The sequence below is a fragment of the Sturnira hondurensis genome, unplaced genomic scaffold (assembly GCF_014824575.4).
Source record: "Sturnira hondurensis isolate 20B ecotype Veracruz unplaced genomic scaffold, ASM1482457v3 Scaffold0020903, whole genome shotgun sequence".
NCBI classification, from domain to species: domain Eukaryota; kingdom Metazoa; phylum Chordata; class Mammalia; order Chiroptera; family Phyllostomidae; genus Sturnira; species Sturnira hondurensis.
Window position 1 is genome coordinate 2203328 of NW_028093534.1, and position 13342 is coordinate 2216669.

The window sequence follows — 13342 nt, forward strand, 5'->3', positions numbered from 1 at the left end:
CGGCAACAGTATGGTGGGGCGGGGGGTCCCACCCACAGCTCAGGGCAGACACCTGGCTGAGTTGTGTTCAGTCAGTGACAGACACACCAGGCGTCACACCAGAAAGTGTCAGCCTGGGCAGTGAAGTGACTTCGTGTCCCTGCCCCCATGACATCGACAGTCTGGGGCAGAGGTAGGGAGCCTGACTGGACTTGGACTTGGATTGGGGGCCCCGAGGAATGAGGAGGAGCTGGTCAAGTGGCAAAGGGGGTGAAGGGTCAAGATGCCCCCAGAGGACCCGAGAGCCCCCGGAGGCTGGTCCGCTGGGCCTCATGGGGGCAGGGAGTTCTGGAGGCTCACAAGCCACCTCCCAATGTCCCCAGGAGGGTACAGTGTGCCACTGGGTGCCGGTCTCAAAGGAGAATTCAGGTTTCTCAGCTCCCAGCCAGTGTCTCTGTGACCTGTGGCAGGGCAAGTACAATTATAGGGGTTTATAAAACAATGGTTTTTGTTCTTAAGACGAAAAGAATGTCTTTGTCCCATGACTAGGAGAGACTTAGCCAGACCCTGAGCTGTTACAATGTCCACGGCACATTGGTCACACTGAGCTAACCTCTGGGAATACTGAGAAGTCTTCTCAGAGATGAGAAGTCTCATCTCTGTCCTCCTCCCCCACTCACCTCCTCCCTGGGCCCTGGAGTAGCCCACCTGGCCTTCTCTCACTTGTCCCCAGGGCCTGATGTCGGAGGCCATGGACCCCCCAGCTGGGAGTCCAGAAGACCCAAGGTCAGGAGAGAGTGCCAGCGGCAGCATGGAGCCGGGCGCCTGCCAGGAGCTCCTGCACCGGTTGCGGGAGCTGGAGGTAGGACTCGGGATGGGGGGGGGGGGCTCAGGCCTGCTCTTTCCTCTGCACTTGCTGGGGGTGTTTCAGGTGCACTGCACCTTCCTCTCAGTCCCCTTTGCCAAGCTGGAGCAGAGACGAACACCTCTTAGCAGAGCTCCTCTGAAAAGCCCCCTCCATGCTGTTAGCTCCCTGGGCTAGGTGCCAGCAGGGACAAGAGGCATGCACGGGGCAGGGCTGTCCTGACCCCCTAAGGGTCTCCCTTCTCTACCCCTCTTCTCCCCCACTGTCATGCCTCTGCTGGCTCTAGGAAAGGGGTGGTCACAGAGGCCATAGGAAGAAGAGTTTAGGTGACCTGGCATTCGGGAGTTGAGGGACAAGGACATAGATCCTTAAAGTAAGGCCCTTCTTCACATTCTTAAGATCTTGCCCTCCTCCCACCAGCCTCCTCTGACCTCTCCTCAGGGAGATAAGGGTCACTCTTGGCACCTCCCACCTTGGGTTTTCTTGCCGCCATGTCTCCCTAGCCACTCCAGCCTCCCTGACTGAAGTTGAGGTTCACATAAAACCAGGCATCTCAGCTCTGCCTTCTTAATGCTCTTGGCTCTAAGCCTCCCATGGCAGAATCCAGCCAGAACCAAGAGCTGGGCGGGGGTGTACTTAGTAGTCTCCTTGCCTCCCTCCCCCACAAAGGAGTTTTCCGGGACGGAAGAACGATCCCACAGCCTCCTTCTGCCCTCTCCCTCCATCTTGCAGGCAGAGAACTCGGCACTGGCCCAGGCCAATGAAAACCAGCGGGAGACCTATGAGCGCTGCCTGGACGAGGTCTGCAGGGTCTGCAGTGGGGCTGGTGCCGAGGAGGGTTAGGGAAGCACAGTTTGCCTCCTCCACACCGAGGCTGCGTCAGCTGACGGCTCTGCCTTGGGCCTTTCTGTCCGCAGGTTGCCAACCATGTGGTACAGGCACTGCTGAACCAGAAGGTAAGTGGCCACGGGAAACATTTTCACCCCCAAGCCCAGCCTCCCTGGGAGAGGCCCTGGCTACCACAGGGGAGGCCCCCCCAGGGACCCCTGAGCCTGCTCAGCTAAGCATTGGATAAGGGCTGCTGACCCAAGGACACTCCCCACGCCCTGCCTCTCTTCACCTGGAGGCAGAGGTGAGCTAGGTGAGGCCCGATCCCTGAGTTAGGGTGCCTCTGATTTGAGCGGAACCCTTCCCTTACCCTGGCTCCAGGTGGTCTCTCCAGGTTGTAATGGTGCTGAAAGCAAGTGTTGATGTTGTGAGCACAAGGTGGCATGGAAATATTTACTCAAGTACCGTGGGTAACCTCTGACCTACGGTCCACTCTGACCCCTGGGTCTTCCCCTGCCTTGTACGTACCCTTCTCTGATGTGTGGTTTCTAAGAGGCAGGAGGTCAGCTCCAAGAATTGGGCAAGGTGCCAGTGGGATTTACTTCCCACCAGGGGTGGTTACCTTGAGAGAATTTACCATCCCCTGGAGATTGGAGAGCTACAGACTTCGGCCGGCTCAGCTCCCTCCCGGGAGGTGGCAGGGGAGGGCTTGCCCGGGAGGAGTGCCCGCTGCTCTGGTTAAGGGGGCTGTGCTCATACCGCTCCACCCTCCTGCCTTGTCTGCTTTTCCCGAACCTCCTGGCGTGGCAGGACCTTCGGGAGGAGTGCATCAAGCTGAAGAAGCGGGTGTTCGACCTGGAACGGCAGAACCAGATGCTGAGCACCCTGTTTCAGCAGAAACTCCAGCTCACGACAGGCTCCCTCCCGCAGGTGGGCAGGAGCCACTCTCCCTCTCCTCATACCGAAGTTTTTGCGCCCCTAGGCCCAGCATTATTACCACCCCCTTTCTCCCCAGACACCTACAGAACTGGCTGTCAGCCACTCCCCTCCCAGGGAAGGCCTGCCTAGCCTGGGAGATCTGAGCCTTAGGTGGGGGGAAACCCCTGGGTCCCCTCCAGCTGGGCTGTCCCCACCTTGCAGGTGCTCACATCCCAACTGGAGGGGATCCCTTCTTGTTGACAGAGAAGGTCCTTGCTCGCTCTTACCCTGTGTGGGGAGAAGGGTGGAGACTGAAAATGCTGTAATTATTTCACACTCTCAGGGGGCCCCCTTGGCCTCTGCATTGCCTCTTCTTGGCCAGGGGCAAGGGTGGGACTGGGTGGAAGGCACCCAGGGCTCGGTGTCACAGAGAGGTCAGGGAAGGCACGTGACCGGGTAGCTCTGCGTGTTCACACATTGTGTACAGGGTGGGGTGAGAGTAGGTTTAACGTTCTGAGTATACAAAACACAGTTTATTCTTGGACTGTTATTGATTAATAATGACACTTTTCTCACACAAACAACTGTAAACCTAGTTTTTTCTCACCCCGTACACTCGCCCACTGACTCAGGCGTGGCCGCAGACCCCCGGTGCCTGCTTCAAGTCCTGCCTGATACCTGCCTCACCTGGGAGAAGCAGCGGCCTACTGGAAGTGAATTGTGGGCTCATTTAAGGTGTCATGTGGGGTCACTCTGTCAGGAAGCTTCAAGGATGGGGTGAGACACAGGGTGGGGGGATCAGGAGCAGCTCCAGGTACCTGAGGTGAACAGCAGGTTCTGAAGTCAGCCAGTGCACCCCCATCCCACCTCTGACCTTGATAAGAAAAGAAGTACTCTGTGTGCGTGTCTGTCTGTCTGATACAAACCAGGCAGCTCTTGGCTCCTAGACCCTGAGCAGGAAGCCCTCAGTTCCCTGGGAAGCCTGACCCTTGGCACAGGAAGTCTGCCATCACTGTGGCCTTTCTGGAGCCCCTGTGTGCCAGGCTGTGCCAAGCTGAGGGACTCAGCAGCAGGGCCTGTGCAGCCCCCGGCCCCGGGTCTCGTCCTGCAACAGGGCTCTCCTAGACCAGCTGATCTCACCCCGTCCATGCCCTTCTCAGTAACTGGTGACAAAAGACGTGTAGATTGCTCTTAAATCATTTCTTTTTCACTGAAATGAATTCTGGGACTTGAATTTGGGTTTTTTAAATGGATTTTGGAGTTTGGGGCAATAGATTTATCTTCCCCAGAGGTAACATGATGTAATGGAAAAAACATGAACCTTTGCCTCAGATAAACTTGTGTTACATCTCTAACTTAGCTAATGCTTAGCTGTGACCTTGGGCAAATTATATAATCTTACAAACCATGTTTTTTCCTTATAGATGGGGATAAGAATGCCTATTATTGCAGGTTGTCGTGAGGATTAAATGAGATAATATGTGGAGCTTGGCCCATAGTAGATGGTCAATATTCGGCAGCTATTTATCATCATTAATGTTATTCCCAAGCTGTGCTTTGCTAGAACGATAGCTCCATTGATAAAATGCTAAGTGAACTCTTACTTAGTGGTGCTTTTGCCAACACATACGGAACCGGACAGGGCTGTGGCCTGTGTAGGCGAACGGAATGCCGAAGGCTGGGACCATGGAAGCTGAGGCAGGTCTGCAGTCAACAGGAGCACAGAGCATTGCTGTCTGAGAGCCAGAGGGGAGAAAGACCATCAGAGACAGGCTGGGGAGGGCTCCCTTCATCAGGTGACCTTGAACCTGGACCTTCAGGGATGGGCGATTTAAAAAGAGTGGAGTAGGGGTTAGAGAGAAAGGATTCCCTGTGGAAGGAACAGAGCAGGGAAGTCTAGGGAGTAGCAGGCTGTTCAGCAGATCCGGAGCAAAGGGTGTGTGAAGGAGCTTTGAGCAAGACAAAGCTGGAGACCCCATAGGAGAGCAGGCGGGCCGGGCCTGGAACGCCGCAGAGGAGTTCAGACTTGGCTTCAGTGGGCAGGCGCAGGAGGCTTGGAGCACAAAGATGCTTTAGAAAAAGAAGGAAAAGATGCTTTAGGCTGTCTTGTACATGAGATTGAAAGATTGAAAGGCCACCCAGGTCGGAGACACAGAAATGCTGAGCAACGTCCAGCCAGAGGTGTGAGGATCGGGGCTGCAGGGGCCAGAGGGGAGGCAGAGAGACACCGCAGGCTGGGACTCGTGCCCCTATTCAGGGTGAGAGACAGGAAGAGTTCAAGCTGACTGGTATCTAGTTGAGATGCCTCAGCAAAGGAAGTGACATTTTCGGGGACAGAGAGAAGTGACTTATGATTGAACAGTACTTCTGCAACACTCAGAGCACAAGTTCCGCAAGAGAGCAGTTGGGAGACACAGAAGTGATGACTTCCACCACCGTCTCTTTTCTGGGACCCAGAAACAAGCGCCTGTTCCCTTAGTCTCAGCCCGCAGTGCCAGGGTCCCAAGTAGTCGGACCAGGAAGGGGCCGCTCCGCTCACCCTCCCTGTAATCGGGGAGGAGGGTCCAAAGAAAAGCAATGGTCCTGGGGCTGTCACCACCCCCGGGCCCAGGGCCACTGCTTTCTCCAGAGCTCCCGGACCAGTGTCCCCTTTCTGCCGCCTGGGGGTGCACTTCCTCAGTCTGCCTGTGCCTGGCTCTCCTGAGGCTCCTCTGACCAGGTGGTGGGCAGTGGGGAAAGCATTCCTCGGGCCAGGAGGTGCCCCTGCCCTGGATGGGAAAACCTAGTTCATGAGGGAGGAAGTAGGGACCTGGGATGGAGCACCCGTGCTAACTCTGCACCCCCCCCCCGCCCCCGCAGATCCCGCTTACCCCACTCCAGCCACCATCCGAGCCACCAGCTTCCCCGTCTCTGAGCTCTGCGGAAGGACCGGCCACCTTGCTGCCTCTGGGGCGCTGTGCTGGACAGAGAGAGGTAGGAGGGCTGGGCGTCGCGGTCCGTGGCTCCACTGGCTGTGGGCTTGTCAGTTACCTCCACTGCTGTTTCCAGTGAGTCCTGGGGGGGGGGGGGGCCTGCGTCCCGTGCAGATTCTTGNGGGGGGGGGGGGGGGGGCCTGCGTCCCGTGCAGATTCTTGTCCAGGCTGGGTGTGAGCCCTCGGCTATCACCTTATACCAAGAAGAAACAGATCCCACCCCCAGCCACCGGCCCTGCAAGCAAACGTGTTAAGACTGCAGTAAGGGCCGCAGCTCCCGCTGTGCTGGGCACTGTGCTGAACACCTGGATCTCATCTGTCTCATGTTATGAGGTTAAACATAATCACCATCCACTTTACAGATGATACGATGAAGCTTAGAGATTCGGTAACTTGCCAAAGGCCATATAACCAGTTCTGTAGTAGATCTGGTACTTGAACCTACACAGTCTGACTCCAGAGCCCATGGAGTTAACCACTGTGTTACCCGGATTGGGTCCGTTAAGGGGTCGGGCAAAGGCCGGGAGGGGCTTGCAGTGGAGTCACTCCCGATCCCCTTCTCCGTGGGGACCAGGCCAGCAGGCTGCAGTCTGACCTGACAAGGCCTGGGCTTGCCTGCAGTGACTGACTTAGGACTTGGCCACATCACAGCCCCTTCTTGAGTCTCCGCTCTTTCTGGAGCCTGAAAAGTGAACGGGCCTCCCTTCCCTGGGGCAAGCACAGCCGTCAGGGTTGTAGGTGGTCGGCACTGCCAACCCAGACAGCAGGAGGAAGTGACGGGGAAGCGGGGTGAGATAACCAGGAAGGGAGGTGGGGTGCCCGCCCAACCCTAGTCATGCTGGGAAAAGCAGTGGGACTAACCAGGGCTCGGTGACCCTTAGGAAGATGAGCTATCATATCCCGGGAGCTGTCAAATTCCCTGTGGGGCTGCAGAAGAACCGGGCCAGCTGCGTTCCTGACATACTCGGGCATGTGCAGCTTAGGTCCTGGGTCTGCGTGTGGTCTCCTCATGCCGCTTCTCCCCCAAGGTGTGCTGGGAGCAGCAGCTACGGCCAGGAGGAGGCCCAGGACCCCCAGCCACCCCACCCCCAGCGCTGGATGCCTTATCCCCATTCCTTCAAAAGAAAGCCCAGATCCTGGAGGTGCTGAGAGCCCTGGAGGAGACTGACCCCTTGCTTCTCTGCTCACCTGCCACCCCCTGGCGGCCTCCAAGCGAGGGTCCTGGCTCTCCAGAGCCCGTCAATGGCGAGCTCTGTGGCCCACCCCAACCTGAACCCTCCCCCTGGGCCCCCTACCTGCTAGTCGGCCCTGGGAGCCTAGGAGGCCTGCTCCACTGGGAGCGCCTCTTGGGGAACCCTGGGGAGGAAGAGGGTGCTGGGCGGCCCTGGGTCCCCAGTAGAGGATCCCCCCAGGCCCAAGGTGCTACCTCCGGCCCACCCTGTGCTCCAGGCAGCAGCTCGTCCTCTTCTTCTGATGAGGCGGGTGAGCCCAGTGAGGCACCCAGCCCCGACACCCTGCTCGGGGCCCTGGCCCACAAACGGTTGAACCTGGGTCAGCTCCTTGAGGACACAGAGTCTTACCTACAGGCCTTCCTGGCCGGGGCTGCAGGCCCATTCAATGGAGACCACCCCGGGCCCAGGCAGCCATCCTCCCCAGACCAGGGGCCTCCACAGCTGTCCAAGTTCAAAGGCCTCCCCAAGTCAGCTTGGGGTGGGGGTATCCCAGAGGCTCACAGGCCAGGCTTTGGTGCTACCTCAGAGGGCCAGGAGCCCCTCCCCTTCCTCAGCATGTTCATTGATGCAGGGGACACCCCCCTGGGCTCACGACCTGGTCACCCTCACTCCTCATCTCAGGTGAAAAGCAAGCTCCAAATTGGCCCCCCTTCTCCTGGGGAAACCCAGGGACCCCTTCTGCCCTCTCCAGCCAGAGGTCTCAAGTTCTTAAAGCTGCCTCCAGCCTCAGAGAAGATCCCCAGCCCAGGAGGTCCTCAGCTCAGCCCTCAATTCCCCCGGAACTCCCGAATCCCCTGCCGGAACAGTGGCTCAGATGGCAGCCCCTCTCCACTGCTGGCCCGAAAGGGCTTGGGTGGAGGAGAGCTGTCCCCAGAAGCGGCACAGGGCCTGCCCACAAGCCCTCCACCCTGCTCCGCGGCCCTGGACTCTGCCCAGCTCCGACCTCCCCAGCCAACCTTGTCCACCACGCTGTCCCCTGGATCTGTGGTGTCTCCCTGCTACGAGAATATCCTGGACCTTTCCCGGGGCACCTTCAGAGGGCCATCCCCAGAGCCACCTCCATCCCCATTGCAGGTGTCCACCTACCCACAACTAACTCTGGAGGTGCAGCGGGCCCCCGAGGTCCTGAGAAGCCCTGGAGCCCCCCCTAACCCTTGCCTCCCAGAATCCTGCCCCTGTGGGAGCCCCCAGGAGAAGAGTGTGGACAAGGCAGGCTCGGAATCTCCCCATCCTGGGCGCAGGACCCCAGGTGGCTCAGCCAAGAAGCCCAGCCAGGGGGCGGCGCGGCGACCTGGAGATTCTGGCCACACACCTCTTCGGGACAGACTGGCAGCCCTGGGGAAACTGAAGACTGGCCCTGAGGGATCCCAGGGCCCAGAGAAGAATGGGGTGCCAACCAGGCCTGGCACTGAGAAGGTGCGGGGAACAGGAAGGTCAAGGGAGAGCACTGGAGATGTGGCACCCCCCACCCCCAGGCCCCCTGAGCAGCCAGAAGCCAAGGGGGCCCTGCAGGGGACAGTGGCCTTGGGCACAAGCAGCCTGAAGCAGCAAGAACCTGGGCTCCTGGGGGACCCTGGGACCCGCGTCTACTCCTCCCACTCCATGGGGGCACGGATGGACCTGGAGCCTATCTCGCCAAGGAGCTGCCTCACCAAAGTGGAGCTGGCCAAGAGCCGGCTGGCAGGGGCCCTGTGCCCCCAGGTACCCCGCACCCCTGCCAAAGTGCCAACATCAGCCCCCAGCCAGGGCAAGCCCAATAAGAGCCCCCACGGCAGCCCAACAAAGCTACCTTCCAAGTCACCTACCAAGGTAGTGCCCCGACCTATAGCCCCACCAGTCACCAAGGAACACCCCAAGCCTGACAAAGGGAGAGGCCCACCTTGGACAGACAGCGGCAGCCCCACGGCCCAGCCCACACCCTCCACACCTGGCCCCACTGACCCAAGCCAGGGCCCTGAGAGGCGTGCCCCCCACTCAGCCATTGAGGAGAAGGTGATGAAGGGCATTGAGGAGAATGTGCTGCGGCTCCAGGGCCAGGAGCGGGCACCAGGCACCGAGGTCAAGCACCGCAACACCAGCAGCATTGCCAGCTGGTTTGGCCTTAAGAAGAGCAAGCTGCCCGCACTGAACCGCCGCACAGAAGCCACCAAGAGCAAGGAAGGGGCCAGCGGGAGCTCCCCACTCCGGAAGGAGGTCAAGGTGGAATCCCGGAAGCTGGAGGCAGAAAGCCTCAACATCTCCAAGTTGATGGCTAAGGCAGAAGACTTGCGCCGGGCGCTGGAGGAGGAGAAGGCCTACTTGAGCAGCAGGGCCAGGCCACGGCCCGGTGGACCAGCGCCAGGGCCCAGTGCAGGGCTGGGGCAGGTCCAAGGCCAGCTGGCTGGCATGTACCAGGGCACAGACACCTTCATGCAGCAGCTGCTCAACAGGTGAGGGCCTGGGACCAGTTGGCAGGTGCTTGGTGACCGTAGGCACTTGTCCTTCCGTGGGCACACCAGAGACTGCTGGGACTGCCTGGCTTGGGAGGTTGGGCTTCAGAGAGGTCAAAAGGCATCAGAGGCCACCAAAGTGCCTGGGGGTTAGTGGTCTGACCAAGAGGAAAGATGGAGGGTTTGTGTCCCAGCTCCCCGCCTCTCTGGCATCAGACTTGCTGAGACCCAGTTTCTCATTTGGGGGGAGTGAACAGAACACACTTTGCTGGGTCGTCTCCAGTGGTCAAGGGAATGCCCATTCCTATCTGCCGCCTGCTGAAGGTCTTATACTGGGGTTTCCCATCTTGCCCTTTGGTACCCACGACAGACCCAGCAGTGGGAGCTGTGGTTTAGAGAAGGGGCCACCCCAAACTGGGATTGCTGTGTCTGAGCCAGGTCAAGGTAGAATGTCCATAGGAATTGGGCCCCAGGCAAGGTGTGATTTGGACAGCAGATGCACTCCGGTGCAGCTGGGGCAAGCCGGGCATGTGTGGACCAGGACGTGGTCAGGCCTGCTGTCTACGTGTCAGCATTGTCCAGTGGTCTCTAGGCTTGACTGGATAGCTTTGGGAGAGTTCCCCCATCTTCCCTGCCCCTGCTGTTCCCCTGGGGTTTTCCCTAGGGTTTCTGCCTGTTCTCATGTCAGAAGGAATTGCTAGGGGCAGCCACCAGGGATATGTCCCCTTCCCCAGGGGTGGTGTGGGGTGCCTCACTAGCCCACACCACTTCTGCACTGCTGTCCCTAGGGTGGATGGCAAGGAGCTGCCACCCAAGAGCTGGAGGGAGCCCAAACCTGAGTATGGTGGCTTCCAGCCAGTGTCCTCTGACTCCAAGAATGCTTGGCCAGTCTGTGGGCCCAGAAATGGCCTGGTGGGCCCTCTTCAGAGCTGTGGAAAACCGTCTGGGAAGGTAAGTTCTTGGGGCAGGGGCTGGGTGGAGGACTCCCCTCCCCGAGGCCTGGAAGCTGCTGCATGTCCTTCTATTGGGAGGAGGGGGAGGAAGGGCCTCCTGAGGGTGAGTACCCTTTGGGTACTCTCAGATCCCTACTCCAGGGGTCCCAAAGGTGCGGTTTGGGGAGGGGTGGGCTCAGAGGTCTTCTGTTTCCCACAGCCAAGCAACGAGCCAGGGAGGCGGGAAGAGATGCCCTCAGAAGACAGCCTGGCTGACCCAGTGCCCACCTCACACTTCACAGGTCAGCAGGGTCCAGGGCCAAGGGTGGGACCTCACCCGCTGCTTGCTTTACTCCTTCCTGTCACTGCAGCAGGTGCCAGGCCCCGAGGGCCATCTTGGTGCCAATCACTAGGTGGGCACTGGGGCTGCACAGAAATCTATCCCTTCCTGCCCTCAGGGTACCTGCTCCCCTTCCCTAAGCCTGTTAGGCCTGGAGGGGCCTGGACCAGGGCTGGAGCCAGGGCCAGGGCAGGAACCTAGAAGTCAGAGTGGATGAGCCACCTGCAGCCTCACGTTGGTGACTTACACTCCCCTCCCCAGCCTGTGGCTCCTTGACTCGAACCCTGGACAGTGGCATTGGGACCTTTCCGCCCCCCGACCATGGCAGCAGTGGTACCCCCAGCAAGAATCCTCCCAAGACCAAGCCACCACGGCTGGAGCCCCCACCCGGGGGGCCCCCAGCTCGGCCACCGCTCCTTACCAAAGTGCCGCGCCGCGCCCACACGCTGGAGCGGGAGGTGCCGGGCATAGAGGAGCTGCTGGTGAGTGGGCGGCACCCCAGCATGCCGGCCTTCCCCGCGCTGCTCACTGCTGCTCCAGGCCACCGGGGCCATCAGACCTGTCCTGATGGTGAGTGTCCAGGTTGGGGGGGGCGGCGGCAGTGCTGTCCCTGGGGCTCCACCCACCACCACCTGCCTTCTCCTGTCACTGCATAGATCCCTGTGAAGACCCAGGACCTTCCCCTCCTGTCCAGCTGGCCAAAAACTGGACCTTCCCCAACGCCAGGGCAGCTGGTGGCTCCACTGACCCTTTCCTGTGTCCACCCCGACAATTGGAGGGGCTGCCCAGGACCCCCATGGTAAGCATCACCAAAGGGGAAGGGATTAGGGCTGGAGGGTCGGGGGAAAAGAGCGGGAGGCCAGTTTTTCCAGTGAGATGCAGACCTGTCCCGGCGGATTGAGGGGACAGCCCCTTGGATGCCCCTCTGGGCAGCCCACCTACCCCCTTCCTACACCCCTCTTGGGGGAAGTATTTCTCTCCCTCCACAGAACCCTGGTGGGACTGTGCTCCGTCATGCCACCAGCCTGCTTCCTCTGAGCACGCCCACCTCGGCGGGCCCTCCCTGCAGATCCCCCAGCCCCAGAGCATAGCCCCGGGCCTTCCAGGTTTGGCTGGGAAGTGAGAGGAGGTTCCTCCTGAGCTTCCTTCCTTTCTCAGGCCCTGCCTGTGGACCAGAAGCGGAGCCTGGAACACAGCCACCCAGCCCCTACAACACCCCAGGGCCCCGCGTTTGGGGGCAGCCGCACTCCCAGCACGTCGGACGTGGGTGAGGAAGGCCGAGCGGCCAGCGGGGGCCCTCCAGGGCTGGAGACCTCAGAGTCCCTCAGCGACTCGCTCTACGACTCGCTGTCCTCCTGTGGGAGTCAGGGCTGAGGAGCTGCGCCTCGGCCCCTCTCAGACCGCAGACTGCCCGGCCTGCTTGGGCCCACAGGCTCCTCCCTCAAGGGACCAAGGAGGCAGACGGATGAGAAGGTGAAGGGGTCCCTGACGCACCCCACTGCCCTGCTGCCGTGGAGGATATGCCCACGCTCAGCTCAGGGAGAGACCCCGCCTTTGGTCCCTCCTCTCGCCCAGAGTAAGGCTCTTCCTCTGAGGGGCTGCGTTTCCAGGCCTCTGTGCCCCAGCCCCAGCTCCTACTTCAGGCTGAGCCGACTAGTGGTGCTGGGCTTCCTGCCCACCAGCTGTGCCATCTCCGCCCAACCTGGCCGCTTCCTGCCCCGGCCCCCTCGGGGCTGGCCTGGAGGCCACGAGCTCTCGGGGCTCAGGGGTGAGGGGTCAAGTTGCCTTCTCTCTCATCTGCCCTGGTCCTCCCTGCCGTCTGGATGGTGCTGCCCTTCCCTGCCCCATGTCTTTGGGGTTCGTTTGTCTTTTTCGTTGTTGTTTTTTTATATTAAAGCGTCTGGCCCACTCCTTTCTACCCCCATCCCGCACTGCGGTTAATTTATCTGTGTTACAAATGCGGCTGCTCTGCTTCCAGCCTCTGCTTCTGCGGTGTCCCTAATAAAACGTAGAGGCCCCTCTGTGCCCCCGACTCGGTTTGTCCTGTGGGGGAATTCAGGCATAGACAGGTGGGGGGAGAATGTGGGCACCAGGGTCAGGGATGGGGGTGAGACTCAGTCCCAGGCACCCTTCTGAAGCACCCCCCCTACCAGGGGAGCTGACTGGGCTTTCCTAGAAGGTACCTAAGGATTGGAGGATTGGGGTCCACTTAGGCCTGGAACGGAGGCTGTGTTGGAGAGATTCCCCTGCCCAGGGCCTGGGCAGGGCACAAGGTGGCTGCCCCTTGGGGACCATAGCCGTGGGCATGTATTTAAACCCCTGTACAAACCAGATGGGTGGGATGTGCAAACTCTGAGATTCAGGGGCTGGATGGTAAGTGGAGTTAAGTGTCTGTAGCCTTCTGTCGTCATGAAAGGGAGGCACAGCTAGATCTCAGACTGTTGCCACCTTCTAAATTTCTCCTCCGATCTTGGTCTTTGCCCAGCTCCTGCTCCTATTTCTACCTCATTTCAGTCAGAAGTTCCCTGACTCTCAAATTCTCATTCAGGAGAGGGAGGCCAGGAATGAGGGTCTAGACTTCTGGGAGTTTTTTCAGGCTCTCCACATGGGATAAGAAGGTAGGGGGTGGTTGTGGGGCTCCAGCCCTTGAGTTTCCCGTTGGACATGGAGCTGAGCAATGACCTGGAGGCGAACCTGGTGGCAGGCCAGCCTCCTGCCCACCTGATTTCTCAGAAGAGACCTTGCAGGCAAGAAGGGGCTGGAAAAGAAGTATTCCAAGTCATGAAATGCGAGGACCTACGTCCAAGATTGCTCTGTCCATCAAAGCTTTCATTTAGAATGAAAGGG

General features: G+C 59.7%; 1 protein-coding gene across 2 annotated transcripts in view; it reads left to right on the plus strand.

The window, feature by feature from the left end:
- Positions 1 to 12520, plus strand: part of NCKAP5L (NCK associated protein 5 like) — a 32771-nt gene extending 20251 nt beyond the window's left edge. For both annotated transcript variants that reach the window (XM_037030948.1, XM_037030947.1), the window contains exons 3-13: positions 713 to 841; positions 1577 to 1645; positions 1762 to 1800; positions 2483 to 2602; positions 5450 to 5563; positions 6591 to 9223; positions 10012 to 10174; positions 10376 to 10457; positions 10757 to 11065; positions 11152 to 11294; positions 11654 to 12520. In XM_037030948.1, the coding sequence (XP_036886843.1) occupies positions 719 to 841; positions 1577 to 1645; positions 1762 to 1800; positions 2483 to 2602; positions 5450 to 5563; positions 6591 to 9223; positions 10012 to 10174; positions 10376 to 10457; positions 10757 to 11065; positions 11152 to 11294; positions 11654 to 11869 (4011 nt within the window). In that variant the 5' untranslated portion in view covers positions 713 to 718 and the 3' untranslated portion in view covers positions 11870 to 12520. The remainder of the gene's footprint in view (positions 1 to 712; positions 842 to 1576; positions 1646 to 1761; positions 1801 to 2482; positions 2603 to 5449; positions 5564 to 6590; positions 9224 to 10011; positions 10175 to 10375; positions 10458 to 10756; positions 11066 to 11151; positions 11295 to 11653) is intronic.
- The last annotated feature ends 822 nt before the right edge of the window (positions 12521 to 13342 follow it).